Genomic DNA, 13,277 nt, shown 5'->3' with positions numbered 1-13,277 from the left:
TTAGCCATTTATATATCTTCTTTAGGGAACTATCTATTCAAATCTTTTTGCTCATTTTTAAAATTGATGTACAGTTGCTATACAATACCAAGTTTCAGACATACGACATAGTAATACACATTTTTTAAGGTTATATTCCATTAATACTTATTATAAAATATTGGAAAAGAATATTGGTTATACCCCCTGTGTTGTACCATATATCCTCGTAGTATAGTTATTTTATACGTAACAGTTTGTACCTTCTAATCCTTTACCCCTATCCTGTCCCTCCTCCTTCCCCTCTCCACACTGATTACCACCAGTTTGTTCTCTATATCTGTGAATCTACTCCTTTTTATTAATATTATATTTACTAGTTTTTTAGTGTTTTGCTAACAATTTAATTTCTTGACTTACTACAGCTTATTCAGATTATAGCTTTATTTTTAAATCAGTTTTGGAAAATTTTTGTTTTCCTAGGAATTTTTCCATTTCATCTATGTTGTCTAATTTGTTAGAATACATTGGGATTATGAGGATTATAACCTTTTAATTTTTATAGGGTTTGTAGGAATTCCTTTTTTCCTTCCTAATTTTGGTAATTGGTTTTTTTCTTTCTCTCTTTTTTATTTTCATGGACAATCTAACTTAAGGTTTGTCAGGTCAACTGGTCTTTACAAAGAACCAACTTTTGATTTCACTGATACTTCTCTTTGTGTGTGTGTGTGTGTGTGTGTGTGTGCGCGTGCGTGCGAGCACGCGCGTGCACGTGTGTTTTCCATGCTATTGATTTCTGTACTAATCTCTACTATGGTCTTTCTTCTTACTTCTGATTTCACTCACACTTCTTTTTCTAGTTTCTTATGGTGAAAGCTTAACGTATTGATTTTAGACCTTTCTTCTTGTCTGATCTAGGCATTTAAAGGCCATAAATTTTTATGTAAGCATTATTTTAGCTGCATCCTATAAGTTTTGATATGCTGTGTTTTCATTTTTATTTAATTCAAAACATTTCCTAATTTCTCTTTTGAATTCTTTGACCCATACAGTATTTAAAAGTATGTTGTTTAAACTTTCAAAACATTGAGAAATTTCCCAGATTTCTTTCTGTCACTGATTTCTATTTAATTCTGTTGTGGTCAGAGGACAGACTTGGTATGATTTCTTACATAAATAAAATACCTAATTTTATAAAGATATGTTTTATGACCTAGTATATGGTCTATCCTGGAGAATGTTCCTAATACACTTGAGAAGAATATATTGTGCAGTCACTGAGCAAATTATTCTTACTTGTCAGGTAAAATTGCTTCATCTTGTGTGTCCTGGTTGATTTTCTGTCTAGGTACTCATCAATTTCTGAGAGTGGAGCATTGAAACTTCCAGCTGTTGTTCTAGAATAATTGAAAATCTTTCAATTTTCTGTTTTTTGCTTCACGTATGTTGAGGCTCTGTAGCTAAGCCCATGTAACGTGTCATATCATCCTGATGAGTTGATCTTTTATAATTAAAAAAACTTCCTTCTTCATCTTTAGCAATATTTCTTGTCTTACATGATATCTTATTTGATATTAACTACCACCTCTCTTGTTACTGTTTGTATAGAAAAATGTGCTGCTTCTTTCGGCCCTCCATGGATTTAGATGAAAAAATGCACTGTCATTCAAATATGTGTTTCCCCATAGGTAATAAATTGTTTCTCTTTGGTTGTTTTTAAGATTTTTTTTCTTTGCCTTTGTCTTTCATAATTTTCTTCTTACTACCTTTCAGAGTCCTCCTTTGTTGGTCTCTTATATTATTTCCAGAATTGATAGTTATGCTTATTGGCAGGGAAGAAGAGCAGGGAGAAATTGATCTTACCCATCCTGTCTGGGAAAAAAGTCTCAAATTTCTAAATACTCTTGGGTTTGCAATATCTACTATAACTATTGTTACCTGCAAGGTGTGTCCCATCAGCTAAAAGGCGAGCCTCTTTGCGCACCTGTCACTAATGGACACATTCTGTAGAGTAGGGCATAGGACAAGTAGGCATTGGTGGAAGGGGATCAGGAGTGTTTGTGGTCAGAAGGCATCAAGATGGTTCAGTCCATCTGCCAGTCCCTTCCTACACAGGGGAACAGTCCTCCAGGAGCAGGTGCCAAGCCTCCTCCAGCATGCACATTGGGCCAGCATGAGTCACATGTTCACTGGCCCCTCTGGGAGTGAGAACCAGAATATGAAATCTGGGAACATGTAAGTGCATGCAGAATACATGTTTTTAGGTCAATCTGTAAACTAATATGCTGACCTTAAGATAAAGATATGAGTTTAACCAATTTCTTCGTAATATCAAAAGAAAGTAAAATAGCAAAAATTTCACATGGAAAAAGGAAGAAAATATTCCTACCTGTTCTGAGGGCATTTCACCAAATAGTGTCTCACTGTGAAAGGAAAAAGAAATAGAAGACGGTAAATAAATACTACCTTAGATATACATGCCCCAGGAATTACTAGGAAATGTAGGTGGCCAGGTGTTGTCCAGTGTTTCCACTAACCACCTCTCCAGGTTATCTTTGGATGAGTACAGTAGACTCATAGCAAGGACGCCACGGTGACTTGATATTGTTCAACACCTGGATCAAGCCAGGCATGAAGCCGTAAACCTCAGACTTTCTGGTTACATAGCCCCCAATATTTTTTTTTTTTTTTTTGGCAAGCCAGGTTGAGTTGGATTCTAACCTGAAGAGTCCTGGAATGACAGAGTCACCCAATCTCAGAGCTCTGCCTTAGTTAGGAGAAAGCGTTCTCAGGGCAACTTGTTTCCACTTAGATGTTCCTCTCTATAAAGTGGGTTTTCATTCTATGATCAAAGCTCTTCCAGGACTGAAAGGAGGCCCTGGGAAAGACAGTCTTTTTTTTTTTTTTTTGCAATGACATTCTTCATAGTAGGTAGCCTTCAGAAAAAGAAAAAAAAAAATTCTAGCTGCAGAGGAAAAATAAGAATACCTAGGCAGTTATCCTAATAAGGGTCCAATCTAAGCTCACTGTTGAACTTACCTCAAACAGAAGTAAAGCTGAAACAACCACAGGGCTCTGGAGTTGTGTAGTAGAGTGTTACATCAATGGCCCCAGTGAATCACACATTAATATATTCTATCTCTCCACATCCTTACGTGACTCCCTCCTACAATGACACCGAGCTTGGCCATGTGATGAGCTTTGGCCAATGAAACATTAGCCAAAGAATCACAAGCAGAAGCATAAAAGGCCCTGTGCTTTGAGGCTTGTGCCCTCTCTCTCTCTCTCACTGCAGGGAACTGTTCTGTCACCACACAAACAAGCCTGGCTAGCCTACTGGAAGATGAGACCACACGGAACAGACATAAGACATCCCAGTTGAGGCCCCAAAGCAGCCAGGCCCCAAATGCCCCACCAGCAGGCTGAAGCTGCATAAGTGATCCAGTTGAGGCCAGAAGAACTGCTCAACTGAGTCCAGTTCACCTTTCTGATCTGCAAATAAAACAGTTGTTTCAAGCTCCTACACTTGAAGTGATCTGTGATGGAGGTGACCAATGCAGGCTCCAGACCAGGATGACAGAATCTCAGCTTTCGGGAGTTTTTTTGGTTTATCTGATCCAACCCCTTGTTAGTAACTGAACTCTTTCTGGATTGTGTTTACTAAATACCTACTATTTGCTGGATAATTTATAGTTGCAATAATAATAAAATCATAGTTCATATTTATTGAACTCGCCATGTCTTCCTGGCACTATCCTAAGCTTACTATATGGGTCAGTGGTCTTTAGTCTGGAGCTTGCATACCCCTGGAAAGAACAGTTTTAAGGACATCATTTTCTGGATCCTCACCTCCCATGTTATTCTTTCCTTAGAATTCATTCCCCTGGAACTTGCCCTAGGTCTAGCTGTATTCCTTTCCCTCCCTCCCTGTTAAATGAGCCTTTCTACTTCATAAAATCAAGGCATTCCTTTCACCCATCCTGACTTGTACTACAGAGACCTGTCCTGGGGCTAAAAGCCAGTGGGCACATCAATGGCCTCAATGAATCAGTAAATGATTTGGACTATTGGTGTCAGTGTTGAGAAAGTGAATGACTAATGACTGGGCACATAAACTTTTCACTAGAGCAGAGGTTTCCAATATTTTGCTTTCAACAAGGATTGAAATATGAGCTAATCCAGTCGTCAGCTGGTAGAGAATTAAAATCATTTTCTATGATAGATCATTATGACTTTTGACATATAACTTGAAAGCAGTTTAAAGTATCGAGTAGTGTAAGGAAACTTCATCCATTCCTGCCTCTTTTCATACTGAGATTTTGCAGAGTTAACATCTATTAAAAATATAGGACTAGAAACGATGCTGAATTCTATTACTAAGTAAATCCATACAAGGCTATATGAAGTAAAAATAAAAATCCATTTCCAATAACATTTTACTTCTTGTGATTATTATTTATCTAAACTTATAATATATTTATGTGGTTTTGATTAATTTTATATTTATTTTCTAAATCTTTACTAATCATGCAGTATTTACTGAGAACTCAATCCAGAAAAAAGTTTAACACCTACAGACTTGTGGAATAAGGACATTTTTAAAACCTTCATGCAAAATTTTATACACATGCTATTTTACAGAAAAATATAACTAGACCTCGCTTGGAATCTCCCTTAAACATGCATAGCATAATCACTGCTGATGACATAACTGCATCACCTGTCTTAGCTAGGGGTCCCCAGAAGCAGAGTCTGTCTATAAGACAAGGATTCAAGTGCAGAGTCTATGTGGGAAGGAATCCTGGGAAACCCACTGGCAAGTGAGGAAGTGAGACCAGGAAGAGAGGAAAAGCCATAAAGGGTGGTTCTGGAGCCAGTCTCCACCATGGGTCATAGCTTAGTACCCAAGGCTCTTGATTCAAAGGCTCTCGGTGCCACACAAGGCAACCCCTGTGCATAGAAGCAGAAATTCAGGATGTGGTGCTTTTAAATAGGAACTTGTGATCTTCCGGACTCTAAGGACTCTAAAAGGAAGGGCTGTTTCTCTTACCTCTTCTAACAGGAAGATACCTGGGAGCCCGAGGTTCTGGCCACCTTCCTCTGCCTCCTCAGATCAGGCCACACAATACCCACTGCATGGCTAAGGCTCCCAAATGACACATCCAGGCTGAAGGCCATCATCCCTCCGGGCCTGTCCCTGTCACGGGTAATTAGGGATGGAGGTAGCCATGCCCCCATCCTGCCAGTCCCTGTAGCAGTGTTAGGGCCTCTGAGGTCTGTTCCTGAAGGTTTGGCCAATCTGCTCTAAGGCTACCATGTCCAGGTGAGGGCTAACCCCAGCCTGGACATGGTCTTGCCTGGGCTACAGGATGCCAGCCTGCAGGTGGCAGTCGTACCAGACCGATGCCAAGCTCCAAGTTGCTGCGGGAGCTATGAGTTGCTGTCTAGGAAGGACCTCAGCAACAACCGCATGGAAGGCTGAAGGAAAATTCCTTGGCAAGGTCAGTCCCCAGATGGCTGAGGTTTTCTTGAACAGAAACACGAAGGCTGAGGATGGGACTGGGCTTGGGTTCTACCACTCCCTTCTTTGGGGACTTGGACAAGCTCCCCAGCTGTGTCCTTGGTCAAAAGGGAGCAACAAAGGCTGTTGTTCGGGCTGGCAGTAAGGATTCGTGAGAATGTGGAGGGACCAACAAGGGGTCTAGCCTGCAGTGGGTATTCAGGCCAAGACCTTGACAGCTCACAGGGTTTCAGACGCTGTGTGCAGGTACACACGAGGCCATCTGGGCCCACTCCCAGGGGATTGAGGGCAGCAAAGACCTGGGTGCCCAGTGGCTCTTTGAGAGGCCTGGAGTATGTGTCCTGGTCTGGCTTGTTGACTCTGGAAAAGAAGGACTTCTACTGAACTGCCTATGTGGCTCTGTTTCCCTGCTCCTGCCCACAGCCTACCAGGACTTGCAGCTCCAGGCAGATTTCTCCATTATGCCCCTGAGCGCAGGAACAGATGCCTTTACAGCAAAACAGGCTTGGGGACTGCCCATGTGGCATCCGAACTCCAGCAGCTGGGAGCAAAGCAGCTGGGAGACAAAGCCACTTGCCCACCATTTGGTGAACAGCTGTCATCTGCCAAATTCCAAGGAGAATGGGTCAGAGGAATGGTCCCTGCCTTGCACGCTATCGGCCTGGAGGGAGGCAAATACATTTGCACATGTGCAACATGTGCTACGAGCTCATCAAAGTCATCAAGGGTTTGCAACAGGAGAAAAGCTTGGACACCGTGGAGAAGGTGGGCGCAGCCATGGAGGGGGGCACCTGGGGCGCAGAACTGACAGACCAAGCACGGTGGGCAGGGCGCGGGCTGTGGAAGACGTCTAGCTCTGTCTCGGGTGCTTCGGGGCTCTGTGCTCCCGTCCGGGCCATCATCACTCTTCTCCACTCTACTCAGGCCCTGGAGGCTGACCTCTAGGCACTTCCCTCTGGCTTCAGGTCTGGGTGGCAGGACCAAAGGAAAGCATCCCTGGGACGTGTGAAGGAGGAGGGCAGGGAGGGCCTGAGGAGTACAGGCTCCTGGCTCACTCTCTGCTCCCGCCTGGTTTGGCCTGGCTGAATCCTTCTTCTAAGGCTCCTAGTAGTGACAACTCTCTGAAAGCTGCAGCTCTCACAAATTCCAGAACCTCTCCTTCTCTTGTCCCCTAAGGTCTAGGGTAGAAACAGCATTCCATGGGTGTTGGTCCCTGAGGGCCTCCCTCTCTGTCTCTCCCTGGTTCCCTTAGCCCTGCCTACACCTCTGCAGAGAATCCCCTCTAGAAATGCTGCTCGGTGTCCCTTTATTTTCCCCTTAAGCCATGAGCACCAAATGTAATACTTGCCAGCTTTATGAACTTAGGCTAACAGTAATCATTATTATATATATTAATAACTATACCCACATGTCATCATAAATACAGGGTACTTACAGGGAATCAGAATGTGTTAAGGGTTTCATTTGTGGTTTTTTTTAACTTAATCCTCACAACAATGCTATGAGACTGATATACTGCTGTACTCCTCACTATTTAGATGGAGAAGGTGAGGCATGGTAGGTAAGACATCAGATAGGAAGTGAAGAGTTGTCACTGAACTGGAGTTATTTTAATTCCAAAGTCCCGCTGTTACCCAGGTCATCTCTGGGAGCTGCAGTGTCCCCATCTATTTCAGAAATTCCTAAGTGGGAGGGCACAGGAAGGGTATTTCAGAGGAAACACACAGGAGCTGGTGGAAACATGTCATGGAGGCTTGGTGAGAGGAGGAGGCTAGGGAGAGAAAGCAGGCAGTATTCATAGGGAGATTTAGAGTCAGAGTCGCAATTACTGCAATCACTAAGGAAGAAAGATTAAAGCAGGAAGGGGCTGAAGACAGAATCCAGGGGACATGGACATCAACAAGGAAGGAGGCAGAAGGAAGTGAACACTCAGACGGGACAGGAGAAGGGAAGGGAAGCCTTTCTAATCCCTGCCAGGCACAGTGCCAGATGCTGTAATTAAATTAAGAACACACAGCAATATTCAGTCTAAAGAAGGTGGTGTCCATCCCATGTCATTTAACAAATAAGAAAGCCGAAGTTCAGAGTGCATTAGGAATGTGTCTCAAAACCCAGTCTTAAGTAGCAGAACCAGAATCAAACCCAGGGTCATCTGACCCCACAGCCTCTTCTGGGAGGAAGAGAGAGGTCAGGGCGCTCAGAAACCGCAGAAGGAAGGGCTTTAAGAGAAGGGGGGAACTGCAATGATGTCAACAGTGGTTACGGTTGATTTTAGCAGAGTCTAAGGGAGACATACCTCCCCCACTTACTTTGCTTGCCAGTCACAGGTAAATAACCCCCTGACTCAGGATGCGTTTTTCAACCAAAGTGATACTTTGCCCAGCCATCTTCTGTCTGTCTGTGGTTTGCTTGTGCTCACACTCCAGACATGACTTTATCCATTCTCTTACCTCTGGATTTCCTCTTGCTAAAGACAGACTGCCAGATGATGGTTAGGGTGAAGAGCAGAACGCTGAGAATCCCCACACAGCACACTAGCACAGCATACACGTAGAGATCTGAAAAGCAGGAACACGAGGGTCACTGCCAGGACAGGCCACACCAGAGCAGATGCTCCAAATAAAAAGAACTTCACACATTATCAAAATTCAACTCAAAATGAACTACATGCCTAAATGTAAAGTAGACACAAGAAAACTTCTGGAAAAAGAGAAGAAAAATCTTTGAGATCAAGAACTAAGCAGAGAATTTTTAGACTTAACACCAAAGCATTACTCAAACAAGGAACACTTATTAAATTGGATTTCATCAAAATTTAAAACTTGTGTTCTATAAGTATCCATATGAAGAATGAGATAACCCATATACCTATCAGAATAACCAAAATAAAACTAGGATGATAATAGACGCGGACAAGGATATGAATAAACTGGGTCACTCAGACCTTGCTGTTGAGAATGTAAAATGGTACAGCCACTTCTGAAAACAGTTTGGTGGTTTCTAAAAGGACACACCAACAAGTACCATGCAACTCAGCAATCGCTTTCTGGGGGCACTTGTTCAGAGCAATGAAAACTTAAGTTCACACAAAAACCTGGCTGTGTATGTTTGTAGCGGTTTTATTCATAATAGCCCCAAATTGGAAACAGCCCAGGTGTTCTTCTATGGGTGAACGGTTAAACAGTGCTCCATCCGTACCATGAAACTCTTCTCAGTGATAAAAGGGAACAATTCTTAGCACAGAGCTATACTAAGTGAGAAAAAAATCCCCTCAAATTACATACTGTGTGATTTTACTTACACAAACTTTTTTGGAGTGACAAAAATGGTAGCAGTGGAGAACAGATTAGTGTTGGCCAGGGGTTGAGGAGGGAATGGGTGGGGGAAAAAATGGGTCTTGCTATCAGGGAGACTCGTAGCGAATATTCTGTATCTCAGCTGTATCAGTGTCAATATCTGGTTGCAATGTTATACTGCAGTTTTTCCAGATGATGCCTTGAGAGAAACTGGATAAAAGGGTGAAACTGGTACAAGGAATCTTTCTGTATCACTTATTAGAAATATACGTCAATCTACAAATATCTCAAAATAAGTTTGCTTTACAGTCCAAAGATTAAATCATGTTCATATCTATCTTAAACCAGGCTGCTATAACAAAATACCAAAGACCAGGTGAATTGGATGACAAAAATTTATTTCTCACTGTTCCAGCGACTAGAAAGCCCAGATCAAGGCACTGGCAGGTCCAGCGTCTGACAAGGACTCTCTTCCTGGTTTGGAGATGTCTTCTCCTGGTATCCTCACGTGGAAGAGAACAGAGAGAGAGCAAGTAAGCTCTCACAGGTCCCTTCGAATATAGACACTAATCCCATTCACGAGGGCTCGATGCTCATGACCTCAATACCCCCCAGCGGCCCCCTCTCCCCGAAATCCCTACCTCCTGATACCATCACATAAGGGTTAGGATTTCAATATACAGATTTTAGGGACACAAACATTCAGCCCATAACAGTATATACAGTCATTTCTTAAACTCCAGTGATCAACTTATTCATCAATCTGATTGATAAAATGCCCAAACTGCCCAGAAATTGAAAGGGAAACCAGAAGCATTATCTAAAGCTTGTACGAAGCAAAAATAAAGTGAAAATGAAAGTGTTAGTCGCTCAGTCATGTCCGACTCATGTCCGGTCTTTTCTACAGACCCCTCTGTCCATGGGATTTCCCAGGCAGGAATACTGGAGTGAGTTGCTGAAAGAAATTAAAGAAGACCTAAATAAATGGCAAGATATAACACGTTTATGAATTACATGTCTCCACATTTTGTGATGTCAATTTTTCCAAACCAACCAGTAAGTTTGGTGGTGGTGGTGGTTTAGTTGCTACATCATGTCCAACTTTTGCAACCCCATGGAGTGCAGCCCACCAGGCTCCCCTGTTCATGGGATTTCCCAGGCAAGAATACTGGAACAGATTGCCATTTCCTTCTCCAGGAGATCTTCCCAACTCAGGGATCGAACCCCAGTCTTCCACACTGCAGGCAGCTTCTTTACCATCTGAGCTACCAGGAAAGCTCACAAAGCAAACAGCTGCAGATATTTGAATTTGGTAACTGTTTGAACTTATTAAAAATGCTTCTCTGCTGACTTGAATGTTTTTAGCCAACAGACATATTCAGCCTGGAATCAAGATCAGAATCAAGCTGGAATCAAGATTGCAGGGAGAAATATCAATAACCTCAGATATGCAAATGACACCACCCTTATGGCAGAAAGTGAAGAGGAAAGAAAGAGCCTCTTGATGAAAGTAAAAAAGGAGAATGAAAAAGCTGGCTTAAAACTCAACATTCAAAAACCTAAGATCATGGCATCTGGTCCCATCACTTCATGGCAAATAGATGGGAAACAATGGAAACGGTGATAGACTTTACTTTCTTGGGTTCCAAAATCACTGCAGATGGGCAGATGGTGACTGTAGCCATGAAATTAAAAGATGCTTGCTCCTTGGAAGAAAAGCCATGACAAACCTAGACAGCATATTAAAAAGCAATGACATTACTTTACCAAAAAAGGTCCATATAGTCAAAGCTATGGCTTTTCCAGTAGTCACGTATGGATGTGAGAGTTGGACCATAAAGAAACCTGAGTGCTGAAGAATTGATGCTTTTGAACTGTGGTATTGGAGAAGACTCTTGAGAGTTCCTTGGACAGCAAGGAGATCAAACCAGTCAATTCTAAAGGAAATCAGTCCTGAATATTCATTGGAAGGACTGATGCCAAAGCTCCAATAATTTGGCCACCTGATGCAAAGAACTGACTCATTGGGAAAGACCTGATGCTGGGAAAGATTGAAGGCAGGAGGAGAAGGGGACAACAGAGGATGAGATGGTTAGATGGCATGGGTCTGAGAAAGTTCCAGGAATTGGTGATGGACAGGGAGACCTGGTGTGCTGCAGTCCATGGGGTTGCAAAGAGTCGATACGACTGAGTGACTGAACTGAACTGATATTCAGCCTGCTCCTAAGTACAAGAGATATAATCATGAATATCCAAATGTCTTCTCGTCGAGAAATCAGAGGGCTACATGGTACCCGAACCACAGAAATATGTGCCCAGTACCAGAAACACACAGAGGAAGGACCCATCCAGCTTGGGGAGGTTTGGAGGGGCTTTCCAGAAGACTGGACCGCTGTGGTAAGCTGTAGTTAAAATAACATAGAAAATGCAAAAATGCAGAGAGAGAATAAAAGCAGAAAAAGAAAGAAAGAAACAAATCATCAGCCATCCATCACTCTGAGGTGCTACACTTTATGATGTATATGCATATAGTTTTAAGATCATAACTGTTTTATACCTTGCTTTTTATTTTATCTCATTTTCTCATTAGGGTCTCTTCAAAAAGTTATTTTAATTTTGAAAAAGATGATAAAAGTTTCTGCCGTTTATACATCATCATGAGTGACTTAGTATCTTGTCATTGGCTACTCAAAGTGTTCCTAACTTCCTTACAAGAAATGATTCTAAGATGAGTATTCATAACCTTAAACCTTAAGGACGCTCACATTGTGTTCTCAAGATTTAAGTTCCTGGACGTGGAATTGCTGAGTTGGCAAGAATGCACATTTATAAAGCTATTAGGACATGGAGAAGCAGCTGGTTAAGTGCTGAAGCTGAAAGAGCAAGCAGTAAGCCTCCTGGAGTGGCTGGCTTGCAGGGAAGTCTGGAGAAGCAGATAAGGTTATGGTCAGGAGAAAGAAGGGGAAATGGGACAGAATCACACATCTCAGGGTCCCCAGGAGGCCCTAGGTAGTCCCATCCCTGGAGAGCCTCCCTTGGTCTCAGGCTCAGCCAGAATATTCACCTAAGCTAGCTTGAATTAGCTTCTTAGAAGGCAACTTCGAAGCCTAGACTAAAAAATAAGCTAAGTGTCAATAGAAAGGGGCTTTCCTGGTGGCTCAGAGGGTAAAGAATCTGCTGGCAATACAGGAGACCTGGGTTCGATCAACAGAAAGAACAGCAGGACAAGGTTGCTGGGGAAGGGAGCACTTACACTAATATTTAGGAAGAAGGGCAGGTGAGTGCGAGAGAGAGAGTATCCTACAAATGGAGCGGGAGCCAGGCGCAGGAGTCGAGGAGGAGCAAGTGAGAGGTGTAGAAGCCAAGAGAGTGGAATGTCGTAAGAAAGCTTCCCCAATAGCATCCAGTGCTCCTGGAAACCACCCTTGGGTTTTCCCACTAGGAAGTTATTGGAGAAGTCCTGGAGGAAAGCCCCTCTAGTAGGATGGTGGGGACAGAGCCAGATAACTGCAGTCAAAGAGCTAGTGGGGTATGAGGAGACTGAGACAGACACAGAGAAAACTGTCTCCTGTAAGTGAGATCAAAACTGCCTTTCTAAAGAGATGCCTGTGTCTCAGATGTGTGGGCTTTGCAGCTTAATTCAGTAGAGAACTCTGCAAGTGGGCAGTTAGGGGGACAAGCTTGGGCTTCCATTTAACATGAAATTCCAAGGGAGAGAGCAGAGGTCACAGCCTGGGACTCATGACAGGATACAGGACAGGCCAGAACACGAATAACATATGGCCAGTCCTGGATTCACACACTGTTGAGCAAACTATTCCGGGAACAGGACTACAGAGCCATTTCTGGCTCTAGAGGCTGGGAAACAAATGCAGTCAAAGTGCCAGGCAGACAGAACGCGGGCAGGTGGGTGCAGCATCTGTCTCAAAAGGATTCCGGAGACTCGGGCCCCGGGAGCAAAAGGCAATGGCAATTGGGCTTCAGGATTGGGATGGAGAGAAGAACTCTCTTCCTTATGTTTCTGTGTCGATGGAGCAGAGCGACCTGAGTCACGAGTTCCCCTCTTTATCAGATGGCATCTCTGGTTTCAGGACTGCAGGAATCAAAGAGGGATGAGGTCGCAGGGAGACTCTCCCACCAGTGTCCCCCAAAACCTACTGCAGACATCTGTGGCCCACTCTCAGGCAGGAGGCAAAGGGCTCCAGGAGGCCCACATGACAGTTTCAGATCACAGCCTCCTCAACGTGCACAGAGGGGCTCTCCACAGGCAGCCACGGCTACAGAGTCATAAAACATCTGGCCAGTCCGGAAGGCTCAGCTGCACCGCCAAGCACACAGGCCCTCCGGGCTGTGGACACTGGCCAGCAGGCACCAGCCACCCTCACGTGGGTCCCCACAGGCTTAGCACGGATCATGCCTGCTCTATTGTATTCTCAAAGCCACAGGAACATTAAACAATATCACCTTGTAGGAGGACAAAA

At 43.4% G+C, this 13,277-nt stretch overlaps 1 protein-coding gene across 2 annotated transcripts in view; it reads right to left on the bottom strand.

Moving 5' to 3' along the window:
• Positions 1-13,277, bottom strand: part of VSTM4 (V-set and transmembrane domain containing 4) — a 78,540-nt gene that overhangs the window by 36,353 nt on the left and 28,910 nt on the right. For both annotated transcript variants that reach the window (XM_043476351.1, XM_043476352.1), the window contains exons 4-5: positions 7,951-8,058; positions 2,369-2,402 (exon numbers count right to left, since the gene is read on the bottom strand). In XM_043476351.1, the coding sequence (XP_043332286.1) occupies positions 2,369-2,402; positions 7,951-8,058 (142 nt within the window). The remainder of the gene's footprint in view (positions 1-2,368; positions 2,403-7,950; positions 8,059-13,277) is intronic.

Source organism: Cervus canadensis, chromosome 8, assembly GCF_019320065.1.
Source record: "Cervus canadensis isolate Bull #8, Minnesota chromosome 8, ASM1932006v1, whole genome shotgun sequence".
Lineage (NCBI taxonomy): Eukaryota > Metazoa > Chordata > Mammalia > Artiodactyla > Cervidae > Cervus > Cervus canadensis.
This window is presented reverse-complemented; position numbering and strand designations above follow the sequence as displayed.